Here is a 21,836-nt window from a genome sequence, read left to right on the forward strand (position 1 = left end):
ACTGCTGTGACTTGATAGATGAATGACCAACACATTGACAGTGTATGATGGGGAAACATGGCTTCCCTTCAACAGTAATAAAGCAGTAAATTGAACTTGATGTAGTGGGCAGTTCCATTGATGGTAATATCCAGTTGAAATCATTCATTTGTGTTGCATGTTTGAAAGTCAAAGGTCACTTTCATTTATCGTGTATAGCTTGTCCTCCGATGCAAGTAAGTAAGTACCTACTAAATTGTGTTTATGTACAAATTTGTTTTGACAGGGATGTAATTGTGATTGTACTGTCTTAATTTGTGCACAACTAAGCAATTTCCCCCTTGCTGCACCACTGTAATCCTTAATCATTCTAAAGTATACTTAACTTTCTTTAGAAACTATCCACAGCCATGACTAGCTGTATGTTGAGATATCACTGAACATAATTTATCAATTACAATCTTTTCACACTATAGTAACTTTTGCAGCCACATTGTGAATATCAGAATAACCTTTCTATATTGATATCTTTCTATATGATGTAAGGGGTCAAATATTCCTAGTGTTGACGTATGTTGAATTTCAACCCAATAAGCTTATCTGGAATTATCCAAAAAATTAAGAGGAGCTTGAAGGATGTATGAGGATGGTACATTCGAAGCAAGCATTAAAGGTCAGGATTTTGCCCTTTTTGACATACAAATAGTCACTAATTTTGATCCGTTTCCCTCAAAGGACTTCCTTTTAAAGGTTATGTCAGTGTTTACTGCACAGAAAAAAACTATTGATTACTGCACACCCCTTCATTGAATGATATGTCCTTTCTCACTGTAATATTAGACATTGCAGACCTGATGATTTAACAGGCAACAACCCTCTTCTTATCACAGTAGAAGAATCAATCGTTGCTGACTGATACCGGAGTGAAACTTAAACTTGGTTCACACAAAGGCATCAGGTAAGGTAGAGATACTATTCGGATTTCTCGTGTGACTATTTGCTTGTGAAATTTTATTGCGATAGTCTATGCAAAACTCTCAACCTATGGAAATGTTTGAGTGTATTTTTGCACGTAACATTTATTAAATTTCATTGACTCACAGCACAGCCTTAGGGTTTACATCAGTTCATGAAGTATTGCATTAACACAAACGGAACAATTATTATCATCATCAGTTAAATTGCAGAACTCTTGTCTGCTGGCATTCCTTTGATATTGAGATTTCTCAAATATCCCTTCAAATTGTTAATATGGAAATTGTGATTGAAAAGGAAAACAAAACTCCCTCTAATTAAGCTATAAAGATACCAATAAAAAACATCTTCTGAGACATTGTCCATTGACGTTTATTTGTTAAATATATTTCTAAGTTGGTGTGTCAGCATATTGCAGCAGATTGTTGTACTAGATGGGCTCTTAAAAGAGAATAGATATAAAGTTAGCATTTGAACATTCCTTCATTGACTACTCTCCATTTTATGACCATATATGGAGATGTTTGTGAAGACTGGTGCGATATATATATCTTCTGTCAAACAACTGATGAGGAGAGATAGGAGATATTATTTTAATGCTTGGATTGTCCACCACAGACAGAAGGATCATGGTGAATCTATGACACTCTCCAATTACTTGTATTATTTTTTTCTAGAATGGATGGGAGAACAGTAAATCTAGTTTTTATTTTAATTCTGATGTTTCTTCAAATCACTACTGCACAAGTCACTGATGAAGGCCAGTGTCTGAGTATCTGTGCAGAGTCTTGGCCTGATACAAAGGGTCCTATTGGACCTCCCGGACCACCTGGTGCACCTGGCATTTCTGGACCGGTAGGAAGACAAGGTAATACTGCCCTCTATCGGGCTCTAATACTTGGACATGGATATACATGTAATGTACTCAAAATTACGTTAATTAGAAGTTGTGAGATGCCTCAGATACAGTTGCCATATTAATGTGTGTGTCTGTACATAATGAATCTATTAGTTTCAATTGTAAACGATAAAAGCGTTTATTTAATCCTGCAAAACATATTATTCAAAAAGCCAACAGAATAATTGCCATAGGCTGACACTGTTTATTGCAGCTGTCAGACCCATTTTATCCTGTTGCATAACATAAATGATGTATATAATGCATCAGTTAAATATCTCTTTATCCTCTTTTCCAGCTTAGAACAGCAACAAGGGCAAATAATTATATTGGTGATAGTTCATCCCCTATTCTGGCCTTATTTCCAGTTTGTCATAGCAGCATTCATATATCAAATCAGTATTTTACATCGACATATTCTCTCAACACACTAAAGCTGTGACAGTTTTGTGTTTCATGCATGGTACAGTTTTGTTCGTCCCAATTGTAGTCTCTAGCATGCACCATGAAAAACAAAAATATCTGTTGAAAATGCCCCAAGTTGTTTTTAAGATCCTTGAGGATAGCTTGGTACCTGGGTAGCATTTGCTTCTACATACCATGACAATCGAACGTGCCAAGTATGATATTTCTGCACAGTGAATTGATATGTATTGATTCAGTATACAATCAAGTCAATATCAATGAAGGATATCTATTAACCTCAGATTATGTACAAACCCTTTTCATATCAGAGTAGAGGTAGTACGTCTCTTATTCCTCCCTGTGCATATAGTAGCCACCAAAGTTTCTGTAAATTTGCAGTTTATTATTGTTTTTGAGTATTGTTATCAGAAATGGCAGGAAGATATTTGATACTACAAAAGTAAGTGATTTACATGTTCCATTTCCAAATTTGTAGGTCAGCCTGGTGTGATTGGTCCAGTTGGGACTCAAGGCACCAAAGGTGAACGAGGTGAAAACGGAATCAAGGGAGATGTTGGAGGCAAAGGAGAACAAGGTAAATATTAATTAGGATGGGAGAAATACAATTTTATGCAAATTCTGTGAAATTTGGCCGTATGGTACAGTACAGTGTGAGCCCATTGGGCCAGAAAATAATATTGTTCATTGCATATTTTCTGCAAATTAGCTACAGAGGCGATGAACAAAATCAACAAACTAACAAAGCAGCAAGGGGCATTCTGCATATTTGGATATTAGGTAGTTAGTTAATAGTTAGTTACTTAGTTAGCTAGCTAGTTAGTTAGATAGATAGATAGATAGATAGATAGATAGATAGATAGATAGATAGATGGGTACATTGAGTGATAGATTGATTTGATTGATAGATACCATAGATAGATAGATACCATAGATAGATAGATCAATCGATCGATCGATAGACAGTATTACTACTCAATAGCATGCATTTTTGCGCTCTGTCTTCGACTGTGTCTCATACGTGTGATGATGTCTGCATCCTTACTCATGGCAATACGGCAATCAAGCAGTTGTAACGTGGGATATCCTCATAATATCATACAAGCTTGCGAATTGTACTTCACATTGATCAATTCAGTGTCATTGATTTTTTATATAGCAAACTTTTGTCCCAGTGGGTAATTGCCTGTCATGTAACATGTCAAACATGTGCATATTTACATCAAATCTTCTCAATTAGATTAATCTTGAACATTTTTACTCTCGTGGGTTTGTTTGTCATTTTCTTTGCCCATTGATAAGTTTCATTATAAGGCTGATATCTTCATTTATAATCAGTTAATGTGAAGACAATTTTATAATATAAAACAATATCACTACAATCTGCACGCGACTGTACAAGTGTCTTTCTTCCACTGTTTTCTATAAATCCAGTACCCTTTTGTTTGCAACAAAAGACTTTAAATTATTAGATGTCCAAACTGACTGCCTACAAAACAAAGTAACACCTCATATTTCAACTTTCGTTCTCTGACATTTAAGGTGAGTATGGAGTCAAAGGTCAAGCTGGTCTTCCTGGAAAGGTTGGTCCACAGGGGTCAAAAGGTGAGAGTGGTAACAATGGAACCGATGGTGTCAAGGGCGATACTGGAGAACCTGGGGTCAAAGGTCAAAAAGGTGAAGAGGGTGAAGTGCAGCAAGTCAAGGTGGCATTCACTGTATCAAGGGGATCTGGTATCACAGGAACCAGTGCAGAGCAAACAATCACCTACACTGATGTCATAGTAAATGAAGGTGCCAATATTGATGTCAACACAGGTGTGTTTACTTGTGAAGTTCCTGGCATCTATTATTTCTCATTCACGTTCAAATCATATTTTGAGAAATACTTGTACATACGATTAAAACAAAATGATAGTTACAAGTTTGCAGTTTTTCAGACTTCCCAACCAATGTATAACACACACTCTCAGAGTGGTATGTTACACCTGAATCAAGGCGATCAAGTTAAATTGGTGATGCCAGCTGGTACTCATTGTCAGGCTCATTATTGCACCCATTGTAACGTTTTCAATGGCTTTCTTGTCTATCCAGACTAATTCAAGAGCCTAGACTTTCGTGTCTGGGTTTTCAATTGTCATGTACACTTTACTGTTACAGTTTATGGATGGTGCATATTTTAAAATTCCGATGAAAATGTCCCTTTATCATTCAGTTCTAAAGCTATAGTTTAGATTTTTTTCTGGAGACATTTCTAAAATTTAATCGTGTACCACTTCCTGAAAAGTAAGGCTATGACAAGAATTCTCACTTGTCACTGTTTCTTTCCATAATTTTGGTGACAATGAGCATTTTGTTTGTTATCACTTTTTTTTCCAGTGAGTCAGTCTGCTTTCCAAACATATATTTAGCTGATAACTTTCATGTATTTTATAGAGTTCTGCTTACTGAATGCTGCAGGAAGAGGTAGTTTGTATAAAGCACATCGATTTGTGACTTTAATACTTCATTTCCTCCATTGTCAATCTCTGCTACACAGAAACAGAAAAAAAAACTTTATCCAAAGACTTTCAAGCAATGCTTGCTGATCAGAAACAACACTTGAATGAATGCCATGATCGACATCAAATTTTTCATTGAATATAATGTAGACTCTTTGCCCAAGAATACTATTAGTGCAAGATGCTAGGTATAATGATATTCAAATATGCAGATAGACTTGGTTCAAGTCTGTGATTTGTGAATGTTTGAGTGGAGTGAACGCAATGATTTGTATTTTGCTCTCATCTGAAACGCGCGCGTGAGTGGACGCGATGAGTAGGGTGAACGCGATGAGTGGAGTGAACGCTATACAGCGGAGTAACTCACTACTGCGCAGACTCAAACGTGATGCATTCAATCGCTGGGAAAACCTGGCGTGAGCTGCCAAATTCCGGATAGGTTTGTACGAAATAGGAGAGACACAAGAGAAACTATTATAAATGATTTTATTTTTTTAAAATTCACCGACTTGAACCAATTCAAATATGCAGATTACATTAATGAGCATTGTTTCGGTATTAAAATTCTATGCTAATGACCCTTAATCAAAGTGGAATATTCATGTACCTCGGGATCTTGCATTGTATACAAGAATAACAGAAAATGATTAATAATAACAAATAATACTGCGTAGAAGATACTGACAGCAGCAGTGTATGCGTGTATCTCAAATTCTTTATTTAATCACTTTATAAAAGGACCACTGTACGTTGTGTAAACAATATATTCAAACACCTAGTTTACCTGTTTCCTCTCATGAAAACAGTTCACACACGTCACGTGTCAGACGAGGCAGGTATAGATTTTGTTTAATCTGTCAAACGGTTGGACATAAATTGGCAATTTTTACCATGATAACAACTCATTGTGTATAATAAGGGACGTATTGTGCCATCATTATCATTGCAATAGCAACTGTACTGCCCAATCTGAAAAAACAGTGCTCTGTCTAAAAACTGGCAATTTTTGCATATGACACAGAGGATGTTCTTCTCAATCCCAGCATTCTTCGTGTATGTCCCCATTCATATGCACTATTTTTCTCACTTTTTCTATTTTTAGGCTAAATTTTCTTTTGCAGGCATTTCTTAATTTTTACAGCAGGCATTTAATTTCTTAAATTGTACACAATTTTACTGAACATAACATGCAAATTCACCAGTCATTCTTTCTATTAGTGCAAGATGAGGGGTATAATGATATTCAAATATGCAGATTACACTAATGAGCATTGTTTCGGTATTAAAATTCTATGCTAATGACCCTTAATCAATGTGGAATATTCATGTACCTCGGGATCTGCATTGTAGTCATTCTTTGCCTTACATTCATTTAGCGCAGTGCTTTCTTGAAGTATTTCTGAAAATGAGTAATAATATTGAACACGTAGCAGAGGATCTATCTGGCAGTAGCATTTGATGTTAATGTATTTCTATCCTCAAATAATTGATACATTAGGGTATATAAAATGCCTCACCAAAGTATGAGCAGTGCCAAGAATGTGTTATGAACACCTCATCAACACTTACCCTTGCAACACAACAATGCACTTTCAAAGGCCACTACATTGGTATGTTTACTACAATGCCAAAACCAGTCTGTATTTAAACACTTTGGAGATTGCTTTCAAAAAAACACAAAACTTGGGAGCTACACAGAGACTCAAGTCTCTTTCGCTGAAACGGGAACTACTAAGTTGCATTCTTTCACATGATTTCCTTTTGTCCATTTGAAGAGATTATTGCACTATCACCATTTCAGGAGAAATGCGTCGTTATATCTTAAGTCTGTTTTTGGTTCAGGGAATTAGGATTCCATTTCACTTTAGTATTCAACAGTGAATTGGTTTTCAATAGACGGTTAATAAGGATCCTGAAATTTTATTTGCATGTGTGATCAAATGGCCAACAATGCAGCATGTTATAGAAATAATTTATTGATCATCGGAATAATTGTAGAATTTACAAAATGGTCTTGGTTTTACATCGCATACTCATCACTTTTTTCTTTGAAGTTATGACGTTTCAATCAAAGACACTTTGGTTCATCCCTGAAAATCTGCAAACTTTGTAGAAAAAACTAAAAACATGACCAGAAAATGGTTAAATACTGAAAGATTATCTCAACCACAATTATTGCATACACAAGCAAATGACATATTCATTGATATCAAATATGTCTTCTTTGGCTTTCAAACTTTCAATCATCACTGGGAAAAACCGCTGATATTGATGATGTAAAAAAAATAAAATGTTTAACGTCTACATGTTCTTTACATTCAAATAAACTGTGCCATAAATATGCAAACTTTCAATAGCGATACATGTCTGATGCCATTCAAAAGATTTTAAAGTTCCTGATGATGAACTCTAGTTTGTATTTGCTCTGTCTGAAATCCATGACAATTGGTTCGGTCAAAGTCTGTTTAAGAAAGAACTACATCACCGACAGACAACAGCAAACTAAGGATTTTGCGAGTATTTTATGAAAACTCTGTACATTCTTGATCCATTAAATGTCACATTTAGCTTGGTACTTCCCCAAATCATCATTTCCATCCCAAAGATTTCTGGTTTAAACAGCAAATATGACATTTACGAAACTCTATCAATCATCTCATTCCCTGAATTTCTCACGAAATTTGAAATTCACTCAAAATTACACAAATATACGACAGCAATGGCCTAATAATAAATACTCTATAATACAACTACATCACCGAGCATTGCACTGTTGGAGAAACTGACAGTTTTTCAACGGAATATGCTGAACAAATTGTGAAAATGACTGACAAGAAATGGCATGATGAAGTTTCTTTAACAACCCATCTGGTCACATCCAGGATATGGTAGATTTCTCGGCTGGGTGTTTCTCTGCGTTTTCCTGGCGCACCATTGGTTTCATGAGATGTGCGAGTCTTCTTGTTTTCCATAATGCAAGGCCTCTGCCTTGGCTCTGAGGCTGATGAATTCATGCTGAATGGCGTCCGTGATTGTCTTTCTTATTTCAACCTGTGGAATGAGAACCAACTATAATGAACAGGCTACTGCCACGGACAAAAGACTTTGAAGTACATCTGTGCAAGCCGTACAACTTAATTTATAACATGGTGTATCGCAATCAGTTGTGAAGGTGTAGCTATGGAAAACATGAGGTGACAAAATGATAGGAAAAGATTGGTACCATGACTTTTTAATCTTGTTTGTTCAAAGCCGGTAACATGTGACAACTGCTAGATGAAATTTAGTTTATAGTAACTCCAATAACCATGTGACCTGTGTTAAAGGCCCTTTTGGCGATCCCTGGGATCGCCTTTGTTCTTGTCTGTAAGAGGATTATGGAGGTGTGATAGCCTTTTGTTTTCCATCGAAATTGTAATCTAGTATTAAGTAAATTTTCTGATGAGACAATATGGTGCCAACACAGGCCTTTAACAACTTCCTCATAGAATCAGTGTGGTTTGACGTGTCATCCATTCAATATCAATGATTATTTTTCATATTTCTGGGAGCCTCTCAAGCTGAAAATTGTCCATTCATACACGATTTAACAGAGCTGGAGCAGATGAAATGACTGAAAATTATGAATCCACTGGAATGCAACTAAAAAGGGCAAGTTTCTCCTCCAATATGTTCGGAGACTTGTAGTTTTCTGTTTCAATAAACCACATTTATTCAGTTGTGCATATTCATTCTGTTAGGAGCCATGGATACTTAAAACACGTGCACGGTAAACGCAACTTCAGTGATAGGGGGTATGGCTGTATTTCAATTACCGTGTGCAAAAATCAAACTATATGTTTTCATATCATAACATCTCGCTACACGTTTTTATGTATCGTAAAATATTGCTATACTGTTTGGCGTGTACCAGGCCAGTACGGCAGCCCCTGCTACACCAGAATTCTTTTGACATACATTTGGTTCAGTGCATGAGTAAAATCATCTTGGATACACAGTTTCATCTTGTTTCATGCTATTGGTTGCATCATTGTTGAGTTGGCGCTGAACTAGCAGGGTGGGGCGGGGGCAGGGGTTACGTTAGCGTATGAGTGATTTCATAGCGACAGTATTACCGATTGTTGGTTATACTGAAACAGAATGAGGCTTGGTTGGATTTTCGCACTTCCAAACTTTCATTTAGGGGAGGGGGTTGAGGCCAAACTCAATTAGTTGCGTTTACTACGCATGTGTTTTAATTATCCACGGCCCCTTAGTACATGGAGTGCATTCAGATAAGTACCACAAAGTCAGCGGGATAGACAGACAAGTCTCATGTACAATATTTGTGATGAGCTTAGGTATCACAGCACCATTTTAGACTAACCAACTCATCCAGTAATTGCACTAGACCAGCATGGGACAACTCTGTCTGATAGATAGATGTACAGTCGATTGCACTTGATCTCCAATGTAGCTGTTTGAGTAACAACAGCTGAAAGTTGCAACACCACGCACTTTGCTGCACCGCACCGAACATTATAGAACAAGGTAAAAGTCCAAACACCTGAACATAGTTTTGATGATCATTTATTTTATGAACATGAGTAAAGTATTGCTTTAGCTGAGAACACAATCTTCAGACAGCCACACTGTATATCAAGTGCAATCAATTATAAGATCAATTTTCTGTCTAGACAGACTCACCCAAAACTGATTTACCATTATCAATAAATGAGTCGGTGACTTTGAAATGTGTTGTGATACCAAGCCAATGCTAAATTCTGTACATGCAACATGTCTGTCTCACACGCTGAGCTGTGGTACTAATCTGAAATGCACTGTATACTCACTGGCACTCTGTTTTCCAGTCTGAGCTGTCTCAGTAATTCCTGAAAATGTAACGGCTTGCCGACGAGGATGGTTACTTTCCTTCCAAGCTGAGGAATGTACGGTTCCCTGTTCGGCAACACCTCATCCATACCAACATGCCAGAATGGGATCACTAATGGATCGATTCTGCACTCGGCAATTATCCTGCCGACACCTGTGATCAGAAAATTTATCTGCAATGACCATTCATTCATGACAGATTGTGGGGAAAGGAGACATCATACGGCATCGCCTATTCTAAGGTTCGGACAGCATTTTTGCTCCAGACTTTTGGAAAAATGTAGCTCAAAAGATACAAAGTAATGTTTGCACTTGAGATTGCTGATGAAAATATTGTGCAGTTATTTTGAGAGATACTGGGCGATATTCTGTGCTTTCCAGCTCCAGTGCTAGCAGCTAAATCACCGTGCAGTTGTATGTGAGAAACAACTGATTGGGAGATGTACACATAGCTTAGGAGAGTAAGACAAATATCTTAAACACAATTATCAGAATATCTCAGTCAGTGCTTTTTTTTGAAACTGAATCCTCAGACTTGGACCTTTCTCTCAGGTCTTCTCACTTGTGTCTTATCAACAAGCCCAAAGCAGGTGTCTCGTAGATCTTGTTTATTTTAGTGAGTCAGTTAGTTAGTTAGATAGAAAGGTGTCCATTCAACAGTAGCACCCTACCGAAGCCTTTTACAAATAAAACACAGAAATAAATTGTGAATAATTATAAAGATGACGTCCTCTGAAAGCTTGCTAAAAACAAAGAAACTCACTGCTATTTGAAGATATGAACTTACCCCACTTCAATCTCATCACTTCATGGGTCATGTTTACTTTTCCTGAAAGAAATGCGGAAACGCCATTCCACCTTTGGTTATTCCGAATAACGCCATTTCTCTTTTACACACAGAGCCAAGCAATTACAGAAAAGCAAACAAAAAGGACTTACAAACAAGAGGTTACAAAGGTTACATGGCCATCAAAAGAGTAACACAGCTGAGCCCATTGGCATCTGGACATATTGTCTAAATTGAGGTGTTCAGTGCCAACGCTGTCAGGTGTAATTATCAGCTGAGCAGTAATTCCCGGTCAATCACAGAGAAATCAACTCTGCCAAAGTTGAAACATTGCCGTGCAGGAGGTCAGATGTAGTCAAAACAACTACACCTGAAAGCAAGTGATATGTCTTGGACAGTTAACAGGCATTGCATGGTGTTGTTTTCACTACATCTGACCTCCTGCTAGACAATGCTTAAACTTTCATAGGGTTAATTTCTTTGTAAGTAACTGACAAATATTACTGCTTAGCTGATAGTTACGCCTGACAGTGTTGGCAACACCTCAGTTTAGACAATATGTTTAGTTTGTCTATTGCCAATGGGTCGACGCAAACCACTGTAAGGAAGTGTGTACCTCAGAAATGAAAGACTTAAATTTTTGCTCAAACTTTGCTCAGTGAAACATTCAACCATTCTCTTACCATATCAAATATTATCAGGGGTCACCATGCAAAATGTGATACGAGAGAAACAAACTACTCAAAATTTATCAAAATTTTTGAAATGCAAATACCTGCCATCCCCAAGTCAACTCTATGGATAATAATAGAATTTTTGATTTAAATATTGAAAAATGGCAAAAAACAGCTTAAATATAAGCCCCAAAAAGTAGACCAGAAAAGAATTCTACAAATTCGAAAAATATCTGTCCTAGAGGCGCAGTCTACCTTAACACAGTTACTTCTGAATCTATCTCAAAATGTTCATCATCAAAATGTAAATGACATACCTTCTGGGAAGACATGGACCCATCCTCCGCTGTTTGCATAGTCAATGCAGTAATCGATCCCTCTCTGATAGACTCCATCACCTGTGTTGAAGGGGTGGATGGGGGAGGGGAAGAGGATATAAAAAGGACAGTCTCAGACAAATACTAACTCCTGGCAGTTCAATACAACAGCACCCCTACCTTGTTAATCCCTATGTGGACCTATAGTTAGACTTAACTGGCACACTCTGTGAGGTTGCGACAAACAAACTGTGCACATTTCCATACCTCATTTTTTACTTCACCAAACAATTTTTATGTCCATGATACAAAAATTTATGTCGTTGTAGTACAATTTTTCCCACTATTAGACACAACAGATGCACGCTTTGGCAAATCAGAATGGAAATTCAACAATCTCTGGGATACCTATTTGTTGAATTGTATCAGTAAATTTTGCTATTCGACTGGTGCAACATGAGGAATTATTTGTAGCAAGGTTGTACAAACCGCTTGATTTTCTCACGCAGAACAACTCAATGCAAAATGGAGCTGCCCACCATTGAAGAGAAAAGACAACTGGTATACATGTGGTAATTCTGCTCACCTCTGACAACTGGAACGCATTTTCCAAGACTGAAGAATATCGTGTGTGCTTTCTTTGTAAATACAATGTCATGGGCAGAAGGGGTCCTGTGGATGAAAAATAACAATAAACAATGATTGATAAAGAATAAAATTCGTCACTTCATTGCATCACCATACTGAGCAACACCAACATATGCCAAAGGCAGAAATCTGTGTCTCTGAAAATATCTTTTCAAGTTAAGCGACAGCAAAGAGAAGAAATATGTGAAAACAAAATTATTTCTTAAATAAGTAGGCATGCATGTTGAAATATTGTTATCTAAATTGTGCAGAGAATTTACCTACAAAATAGAAAGATAGCACAGGATGCGCCCTATAGTGTTCTACAGTGACTATTTGATGATGTAGCAGGCAACACTATCATCACTTTACTGAAACCGACCCAGAACTATTTTCAATGTGTTGAAAACTTCAAGATTAAGAATGATCAGTTTTCACACAATTTTTCACGGAAGATAGCAACTGCACAATGTCATCTGCCATTACTGATGGGTGGGAATCCGTGTGAAATAGTTACGAGAGAAAAATGATAAACCGCATAACACTGATTCAAATATATTTACACAGAAAAACCGTCAACTCACATTCTTATCCGTGTTCTGTTGAGAATAGTTCTCCACTTGAGACAACCTGGAAGAAAGAACAAAACATAAAAGGTCTATGATTTGCGATAATCTGTCTAGATATTCTTTGGTAACATCATAATTCTTTTTATTTATATTCCATACATGACATTTACATTCCATACATGACAAACTTTTCACTGCTTGTATTATGTGGCCTGTTACCCAATAGTAAAGTCAATCTGTTACAGTACGGTCATTTCAAAACTGCTGTCCATTATTGTACAGTATTTTCAGGTCATTTCAGGACACCACAGTCCCTTATTGTACAGTATTTTCAGATCATTTCAGGACACCACAGTCCCTTATTGTACAGTATTTTCAGGTCATTTCAGGACACCACAGTCAAATCTACAGCTAGAATTCAGTTTATTACTGTACTGCACAATAGTGGGACAGTACAGTTTGTTCATTACACTTGGGGATTGTTTAGCTGATCTGTGAAAGCAAGTCATTTTTGGACTGCACTGTCTGTTACAGTATTTAATATATTCAGGTCAGGACAGAACAGCGAGTCTGATGCGGGACAAAATTTGTTATCCAGTCCATCAGAGAACAGCCGCATCTGTCAGATTACCAGACCACTGTTTCTCTTACCCCACAACATAGGATCATCAAGACACGATACATGATTAGAAACTGTAATCAAAGGCTGTTCCTTTGGTCTCTTGGCAACGGCATTTTCAAGAATCTCAATATTGTGTCCGTGAAAGTTGTTCAGCCAGTCTGAAATCAGAGAGAGCAAAACAGCTTCAAAAGACTTATTTGACAAATTTTTTAGTAAAAAAGGCAGCCTATGAACATATATATTGAATAAAAATATCTCCGATTAACAATATCATCATGCACTGAAAAAGCCCATACACTGTTCAACATATAATTCATTATATTTCTGGTGGAAATGTGAAAACGGGAAAAATTCACCTGTAACTGTAAGAAACACCACTGCTATGGCATTACAAATTAATAAAAGTGTGGTCTTCACTTACCATTTGAAAGTTTTAACATGATGGTGAACTGTATAAAGTAAAAGTAAGTAATTTTTTGTTTGCATCCCCACACATATATTTAAACAGAAGACGAGCGTACGGTACCTGAACAGGACTTTCAACAGTGCTAATTTTGTAAATGTATTTGAAACGCCTGCATGCTTGCAGAATGTTACATTGTAGTGTGAATTTAATGGAGATGAAAGACAACTTTCTGTTTTGATTTTTGAATAAACACTTATATTACATGCCACGGATACAATCAAATCTGTAAAATTTGTGTGTATAACATTTTCTTTGTGTGGTTTTGACTGCCTACTTGTCAAAATTTTTGGGCAGATGCAAAAGGTAGAATTTCAGTAAATTCTCTGGCCTCCTGGAAAATAGATTTAATTATTCAATACACATTCTGCTTTTCATGTGGATAGTCATAATATAATGTGGGATTAGTTACATTTAGCGATCTATTGTACATTATATGTTTATCTCTTACTGATCCATCAAGTACAAATAATTGTTATTTCACATTTTCTCTGGGTGTCTCACATATTGCACAGACCATGAATTCAGTACCACTCTCTCAATGTGATTTTGTACCGCTATTTTAATTACCTGAATCCTATTACAAAATCATAAGGCAATTAAAACATACACCATGTCTCTTGCTGTTTGATTGTTTTTAATGGTTGATCTGTCCATGGATGTATCTATTTTTTACATCCATGATCTGTCTTTGTTTTGTATTTTTCTCCATTATTGTTCATATGAAAAGAAATAAGCCTAACATGAACAATACAGTCGGCTGCGCGCCGTAATGAACTTGGAAAGAATGGGAAAATGATCGTGCACATATTCCTGCTACTCAGCCCACAGTATCATACAGAGGAGTCCCGTTGCTTGGTTTCCTACACACTAGCTGCCTCCCAGTCCCTATACTAGCCTGGTAGGTACGCCATATCTGTGGAGTTTGTTTGTACCAGACACTGGGCAGGGATTAGGCATTTTGGCCTGTGACAGAAGTCTTGGATTGGATAATAAAATTCATGCACAATTTATCTATTTGCAAACCAGTAAAAATAACAATTACAAAACTGTGACAATTGGCAAAATGTCAGCAACTATATTATTCTGTGGCATACATGTATCACTTGCTTCCCTAGATCCCTGAGAAAGGAGAGTTTAAATTTAATGTGCACTGTCACGATTGTGCATGCATCAAAATTCATGAAAAATTTAATTTATGTGTTTCCAGGACATGTCTTGTCTGGAGGTCGAAGTTTTGGGGCTTACAAAATCTCGATTAAACCGCTTCATATCTGAATATATTATTTCATTTCTTTCTCCTCCTGGACATAGAAGTACACATATACACGTGCGGTTGCTGAACACTGCAATCATTTGGCAGTATCAAAGAGTACAAGCCAAGCGAGCGCCTGTGTATACTCATGTCAGTGAGCATCATTTTGACGGCTGCACATTTGCTACTCAATGATGACATGACACAGCAATATTTACTTACTCAGTCCAACTTGGGATAACGTGCCGACCAGACCGTTGGTAAGCCATCCACCAAAATTGAATAGTTTACTTGGCCCTTTCGGGAAAACCCACTGTCCTTTCTCGAGTGGCATCTCAAACCATAGACCCTAACCAACATGAGTATTCGTACTACCTTATCACCGGCTATAATACTTGATGATCATGTCCACTTGTGGAGGGACCGTGTCATGTCCAAGGGAAATCAAGTTTAATTCCGCTGAGTTGCGGATGACACTTGATATTTTGAGTTGTCTTCCGTGATCTTGACGCTTGGAACTTGGCCTGTCTGTCATCCGAACCAGTAACTTGTAGTTATGTGCACACACGCGACAACAACTGTGTTGTACGCTGTGGTTTGTTGCTCTCACCCTGTATGAATCACCTTCAGCGCTAGCGGTCAGGATAGGGTCATCATCTGGACCGGCCCGGACGCAGGGAGATCGTACATGCCCTCTATGTCAGTCTCACAAAATACTTTCGTTTTCTGTAATACTGCGCCATCTACTCAGCCATCGATCTTTGCAAAGTTGATTCACACACAGCGAACACTCCTGGGGGTGGGGGGGGGGGGCGAGGGAGACTCCCATAGAAAGTGTATGGTCAACTATGGCTGCACACGCCGCTTGGAAATATGGAGAGTACCCCAGGGGATGAAGCACCTCGATAAAATTTTTTTTGCAAGGTTCATTCGTAAACGCAATGGATTACAGAAAGTCAATCACAATGCTCAATACTTGGTTTATGGGGTGATGGGGTGGCATAAACTTAAGGTGACGCACAACCACAACCAACTTACTTCCTTCATTTTAGTTGAAAGCCCCTCCTCCTGAAAACATTTTTAAAATAATGACGGCACCTTTATGTCTTTTATTAACACACACAGCTCCCGGACTCTGCACAAGTCCTCCTAAGAAAATATTGAAACAGCGCCTTTAAAACTCGCGATGAATAAGTTAAAGCATAACTTTTCGAAGTGCGACATTAAGTTTAAGGATATGTAGACCGGGAGGTGTTCCAGTCCAAATAAGATTGTCTCTTTGGCCAAAAAAAAAAATTGATTTGTTTCTGGTCATTGACATGTGGCAAAATTATGCGGCAATGTGATTTTTTTTTAATTTTTTAAATTTTTGGTGGAATTTAACACATTTTCCCCTCTTTTCCATAGGGGCAAATGAAAAACGGGGAAAAAAGAGTTGACGCACACACTTTGAAGTGACGCAAGTGGTGACCAGAGAGAAATTTTTTTTGGTCTTTCCTCTCACAGGTCCTTGTTGGCCATTTGGTCTTTCATAATACGAGGCCTCTCAAAGGCCCTTGTTGGCTGTATGGTCTGTCATCATCTACTGACCTGATGTTTGCCTTGAGATTAAGTAAGTCAGACTATTGAGAGCACATCAGCATAGGTGGAGCAAACAAGGGGATGTGAGAGAATCTACTATGTTCCAAGTGTCCAATGTTGACATCTACAAGCTGCAAAAACTTTGCCAAAACTAAAAAGATGGCACAAGCCGTTGGCTATCTATAGCTCTGGAAAACCCACACAGACACCTTCATTACACTTGTCCACTCACACTGTGTTAATGCCACATACAAAGTAAAGCACAAAACTTCAGAATTTACAATTTTAAATCTAAAATATTGCATTTTATTTTTTTAATTTTTTTTTGTAGACAAATACACCAAATACATTACTACTCATGTATTTTTTGAAAAGCAAAGCTTAGCATATGAATAATGTTAGACTAGAAATACCATGTGCAATACTTGGTTTTTTATTTTGCATGTAACTACATTACAGCATGCTGCTGTGGTGACGACACTAAAAAAGTTAATTTTTACAAGGTAGGGTCATCTTTTTACCACTACTCTATTACTAATTTACATTGCACTTTATATGAGAGGTTTGGTCTGGTACACTTTTTTCTTTTCTTTCATGGAGACTGAATTTAACACATAGTAGTTTTCTTAAAAGACATCTGCTCGCTACAACGGCACAAAGGAGTCAAAATATCAGAAAGTGAAATTGTGCAGAGATTTGTGACATGCTGCAGAAAATGCTTTTTTTTTAAAAAGACTGCCAAAGTTTGTACACTTTGGAGTCTGCCTAACTACCTGATTGGCTGAACTCTGATTGACAGCTGTCTCTCAAAATGATTGACAATACCACTTTTTGTTTTTTGCAGAATGAAAACATAAATAAAAACAACAAAAGAGAATAAATAGTGATATATTTTCAATGGTTTGTTAAAAACAGTACGAGCACAGATCAGGTTGCGTTACAGCTGAGAGTAGGGAATTCTGCACGATATTGAAAACTTCATCAAGTGACAACAGCAAAAGGAGAAATCAACATATAAAAAAGTTTGTATATTTCATATAGAAGCTGTTACCATGATTACGGTTATTTCTACAGTTATCAGTTACCATGGTAATACGGTTCAGTACTGATTACACTAATTGATTGGTTATTCGTCTTGATTTGAAATCTTGTTTTTTTGGGGATCAGGCTAGAAAGTAAACTTAAACCATCATGGATAGACAGACCGATGATTTCCTATATTTTACATTTTCTTTTGTCAAGTGCAGTTATTTTCTTCTCAAACAACGATGACACCATACTATCATCAAATATCTTGAAATCGGGCAGTAACTCATCTGACATCAGTCAACTGCATTTTCATTTTACATCCTTCTAAGTGCTCATGAACCCCCACCCCCACCCCCAATTCCCCCTTCAAAGCAAGTGGTTGTTTCTCTGTATTGATAAAAACTAACTAGCAGTAAGAATCTTGTTTATTCTCAGGCAACGGTGATACAGCGAGATCACCCAACATGTTGTGAATGACCCAATTTTATGTCTCAGCGTGGATTAACATCCAATTTGGACTTTAAAAGGATGATAAGCCTGAGAATTCAAGGCTCCTTAGGTAACACTATTATATTTGCCCATCATAATTTATATCTATTGTTGCTCATGTTATCAGGGAAAATACGATTTTTCCTTAAAAGTTTGAATTTCAGAGGAAACTGGCAATTTTAGCATGATTTGTATTGAAAATGAAAAAGCACTAAATGATTTTTCTTCGTAGAGACCATACTTCCAGACTTTTCCGTCACCATTTCTATGCTGTCTTTCTCTTTTGGCTTCAGACTACGTAGGATCTGAACCGTGGGATTTGTAATTCGCATATAAACTGAGAAAACAGTGTGCAGAAATTTTTTTTTTCAAAAATTTGAAAGGAATTTAAAAAAAACGAGAAAAATACACTGACACATGCCTAACTGTAACCATTCTTATTCCCACTTTCCTGAATTTTGCATTTTTACATTCTAAGTGATTTCAGCTAGGATAGCAGGAAACTCTGCTTCATTTTTTCAGTTACAATATTTTGAGAGGTACCGGATAGCGACTGCGATTGCTTGTAACTCAAAAACAAAAAAATATTCTGTAAATGTTGAGGATAAATGAGAACTTTCTGAGAACACTTTTTTTGTACATATGGTAAGTAAGCTGGCAAAAAGGAGTGTTACATTGATGGTCCTTCAAAGCACACTGTCTGTGAGTTACCTATACTTGATACTTGTTCATCACGGAATTAATGTATTTTGAAGGAATTTGAAACTCCTTGATTGGAAAGGCAGCCTTTACTGAAGGAATCAGTGTATGATAAGCACTTGTTCTTGCATACACTAGTTCACCTGCAATGAATTGTCACCTTGACAAGTACACATAATTTATCGCAATTGGAGAAGTCTTTCACTAATCATTTTTGGTCCCTTCAGAAACCAACAAATACTCCCATTCATGTCATTTATTAAGCTTTTCACGCCTATTTCCCAATGCAGTGGTCCAACTATCCCACAGAAAGCAACAGGTCTATACCAAAATTCTGCGGTGAAAGGGGAAAGCCCATCAAAAGAATTTCCTTTTTAATGTTTTGACAGTACTTTCAAAACTTGAGAGACATCATTGCTACTCACTGCAGATTTTCCACAAGACTTTGTATCATATTAAAAGTCCTTTTAGCTGTATAGTGTTGCATTTTACTCACAAAAAAAACAATACCAACCAATCGTCGGAGAAGTGTTCTGATTTCCCCGTCATCAAGCCAAGCTATAGTGTCTTTGAAAATGTCACTATTTCAATCCTAGGGGATGGATTTGGTCGATGAGATTCAAATTCTTACACACATATTTCCAGTGGCCATATTTGAGTTGCAACTCAAAAATCATTTACTTGTTAAAATCCAAGATGTACAAACATCACCAATGTTTGAAAGCAATCTGCAGACACACTTCGGTAAGCATTTTTAAATAAGCTGCATTAGATTTCAAACCATCTGACCAAGAAATGCACAGAGATACAGCTAATGGGGCTGTAAAAGCCTGGGATACATTTATGAAAAGAGAAGTTTGAACATTTTACCATACAGCTGATCATTTGCCCTTGCAAAATGTCAAGTAGTGCGTAATGAAAGAATTTCAAATGCTTGATTCTTGTCTCCATCCTCATTCAAAGAAGACACAATTGTCTCCATCTCAAAGTATCCATGGAATGAGAAGTGGGAAATAATCCGGCTGGTACGGTTGTAGGACAAGGCTTGGAATCTATGGAAGCTTTACATAAAGGTGTATGAATGAGCTGGGGGAAAAAACAATCAGAATCTGACGACACAAAGCAATGGTAAGTTACTTATGACCCAAATGATGGTTGGTAAAGTGAATGCGTGCATGCACGTGTTGGTTTCGCTTATACTTTGCTGAGAATGAATAATAAAAGTATTTTAAGCTTGCAAATCATGAGACATATCCAGTCTGTGAGGTCAAATCACAAACTGAATACTTCGTACTGCTTGACTATGAACAAGCCTGTCATGATTTCTATGCTTTCCAAACGACTCGCATTGTAGTGCGTTGAAAAAAATTACACAGAAATTCTACAAATAAATACAATTAATTTTTTGAAGGAAATCTGGTTTATGTACACGAATCAGCAGGGTTTTTTGTACGTCAGAAGTAACATGCCATTTTCTTATTTGTAAAGTGTACGGAATAGTGAGCAACGCTGAATGCGTGTTTGGACTTTTGAATATTTCCCCTTGAGCTTCATTTTCCTGATTCGTATATTTTCTCACTCTTTTTCATGATTCCCACTGAATTTTTGACAATGCAACCTTCAAAACAAACTCTTGTTGACAATCTGAAATGAGAACAGTATGCTCGTCTTCAAACAAGATATGTCAAGGTAAACTCATGGAATCCAAATTATGTATCATAGTGACTTTTCAGATGTCAAAGTTCACAAATGTCAAAGTTCAATCTCTAAAGGTCAGGTCACTGATATTGTGATCTGGGTTTGTAGGTTCTCACAGGGAATTCATGATGAATTAATAGGAAATATCATTACAAAGTAAAAAATATGATAGCACGGCAGTTTCTTGGACAGGGAGTTTTCCATTGCACACATCATTCAGTCTTTCCTTCAGAGCAGGGAGGAAACTACCACTGTTCACTGAGGGGTTACTCCAGAATTTCTGTTTGTAAGCAAAGCATCTTCACTTCCATGCAAGAAATTAATGGTATATTCACTCTAACATAAGCAAGCCTGTCTTGTCAAAACCGATATGTAACATTAAAATTCAGTCAAAAAGAAAAATCAGTCTGCATGAGTAAATTTTAAGCTTTGTTTTTCGACAGGAAATGGTACTTAATTTGGCCTCGGAATGAACCAGCTAAAGTTTCATGTTGGAATAAATACAGCTCCAGCAGTTTAGAATGTATTAATCTGAAGTGATCTGCAAAATAATGGCGTTTCTTTTCAGGACAAGTGCAAATCTGGACAGAAAGGATTTAGCTTGTTAATACAGGAGCAATACTTATTTGAATGACACCTCTTCAAACGATGATGAACCCTTCCACATGACCTTTGCACTTTGACCTGATCTTTCTCATGATTCCACTTTTTCTGTTCGAGACAACCATTTGATGATTTAGAAAAAAATCTTCATTTTGGAGATATGGAGGCAACTTCATGCATTTCTGCATTATGTACTGACAAAGGTACGTAACTTAAAAAATCTCATTTTGACCAGTTTACATATAAGGGCAGGCATCACTCTCCTTGGATCCACATCAATACAGGGTCTTCCTTGTAAAAGTTCTGCTATGGACTAAAAAAAAATTACAAGGACTTTTTTTGAACTAGTGTAATGGATTGTTATTGGGTCTTGCAATGGTGACAGTATGGAGTCTTCTTGATCAGACGCTGTCTCTCTCCATGTTCCATTCAGAGTGTCCTTATATCCAATATCCTAATTTCTTACGTGGCAAGGTTTGATGTGATGCCCAGAGTTGTGCATTCCATTGGCGACCACTGAGGTTAAAACAGCATGCTTTGTCTTCTTCCACGACCTGAGACTGTAAAAAGACGGCGGAAAATCAAATTAATGTACATTTTCTTCCCTTCACACCTGCATGTTCCGAAATTTCTTTGTCAGAGCAGGACTGATAATGTTACATGATCAATATGGTGACAATTCACCTCAAAACCCTGAACATCGAACCACAGCGATGTTACACAAAGACAAGTCAGAGATTGATGACGCTGATAAAAATGAAGCTTTTTCTCATGG

General features: G+C 37.1%; 3 protein-coding genes across 8 annotated transcripts in view; 1 reads left to right on the forward strand and 2 right to left on the reverse strand.

Moving 5' to 3' along the window:
• Window positions 1-848: 848 nt before the first annotated feature.
• LOC139135492 (complement C1q tumor necrosis factor-related protein 2-like) lies at window positions 849-4,774 on the forward strand. The gene is made up of 4 exons (XM_070702889.1): window positions 849-937; window positions 1,632-1,822; window positions 2,754-2,852; window positions 3,818-4,774. The coding sequence occupies exons 2-4, from the start codon at window positions 1,633-1,635 to the stop codon at window positions 4,372-4,374; spliced, it is 846 nt and encodes a 281-aa protein (XP_070558990.1). The 5' UTR covers window positions 849-937; window position 1,632; the 3' UTR covers window positions 4,375-4,774.
• Window positions 4,775-5,863: 1,089 nt separating this feature from the next.
• LOC139135493 (tafazzin-like) lies at window positions 5,864-15,364 on the reverse strand. Of its 2 annotated transcripts, XM_070702890.1 has the most exons (8): window positions 15,185-15,364; window positions 13,274-13,402; window positions 12,638-12,683; window positions 12,013-12,098; window positions 11,427-11,507; window positions 10,436-10,477; window positions 9,609-9,802; window positions 6,735-7,827 (listed from the first exon to the last, which is right to left on the reverse strand). In XM_070702890.1, exons 1-8 carry the CDS (start codon window positions 15,294-15,296, stop codon window positions 7,717-7,719), a joined length of 801 nt encoding a protein of 266 aa, XP_070558991.1. In that variant the 5' UTR covers window positions 15,297-15,364; the 3' UTR covers window positions 6,735-7,716. The 2 variants fall into 2 exon arrangements, with proteins under 2 accessions (XP_070558992.1, XP_070558991.1); XM_070702891.1 differs by lacking the exon at window positions 13,274-13,402 and having other exon boundaries at window positions 5,864-7,827.
• Window positions 15,365-16,819: 1,455 nt separating this feature from the next.
• LOC139135494 (cyclin-dependent kinase 17-like) overlaps window positions 16,820-21,836 on the reverse strand; it is a 96,342-nt gene continuing 91,325 nt past the window's right edge. For all 5 annotated transcript variants that reach the window (XM_070702895.1, XM_070702893.1, XM_070702892.1 and 2 more), the window contains one exon: window positions 16,820-21,621. In XM_070702895.1, coding sequence (XP_070558996.1) covers window positions 21,584-21,621 — 38 coding nt within the window. In that variant the 3' untranslated portion in view covers window positions 16,820-21,583. The remainder of the gene's footprint in view (window positions 21,622-21,836) is intronic.

This window comes from Ptychodera flava, chromosome 6, assembly GCF_041260155.1.
Source record: "Ptychodera flava strain L36383 chromosome 6, AS_Pfla_20210202, whole genome shotgun sequence".
In the NCBI taxonomy this organism is placed as follows: domain Eukaryota; kingdom Metazoa; phylum Hemichordata; class Enteropneusta; family Ptychoderidae; genus Ptychodera; species Ptychodera flava.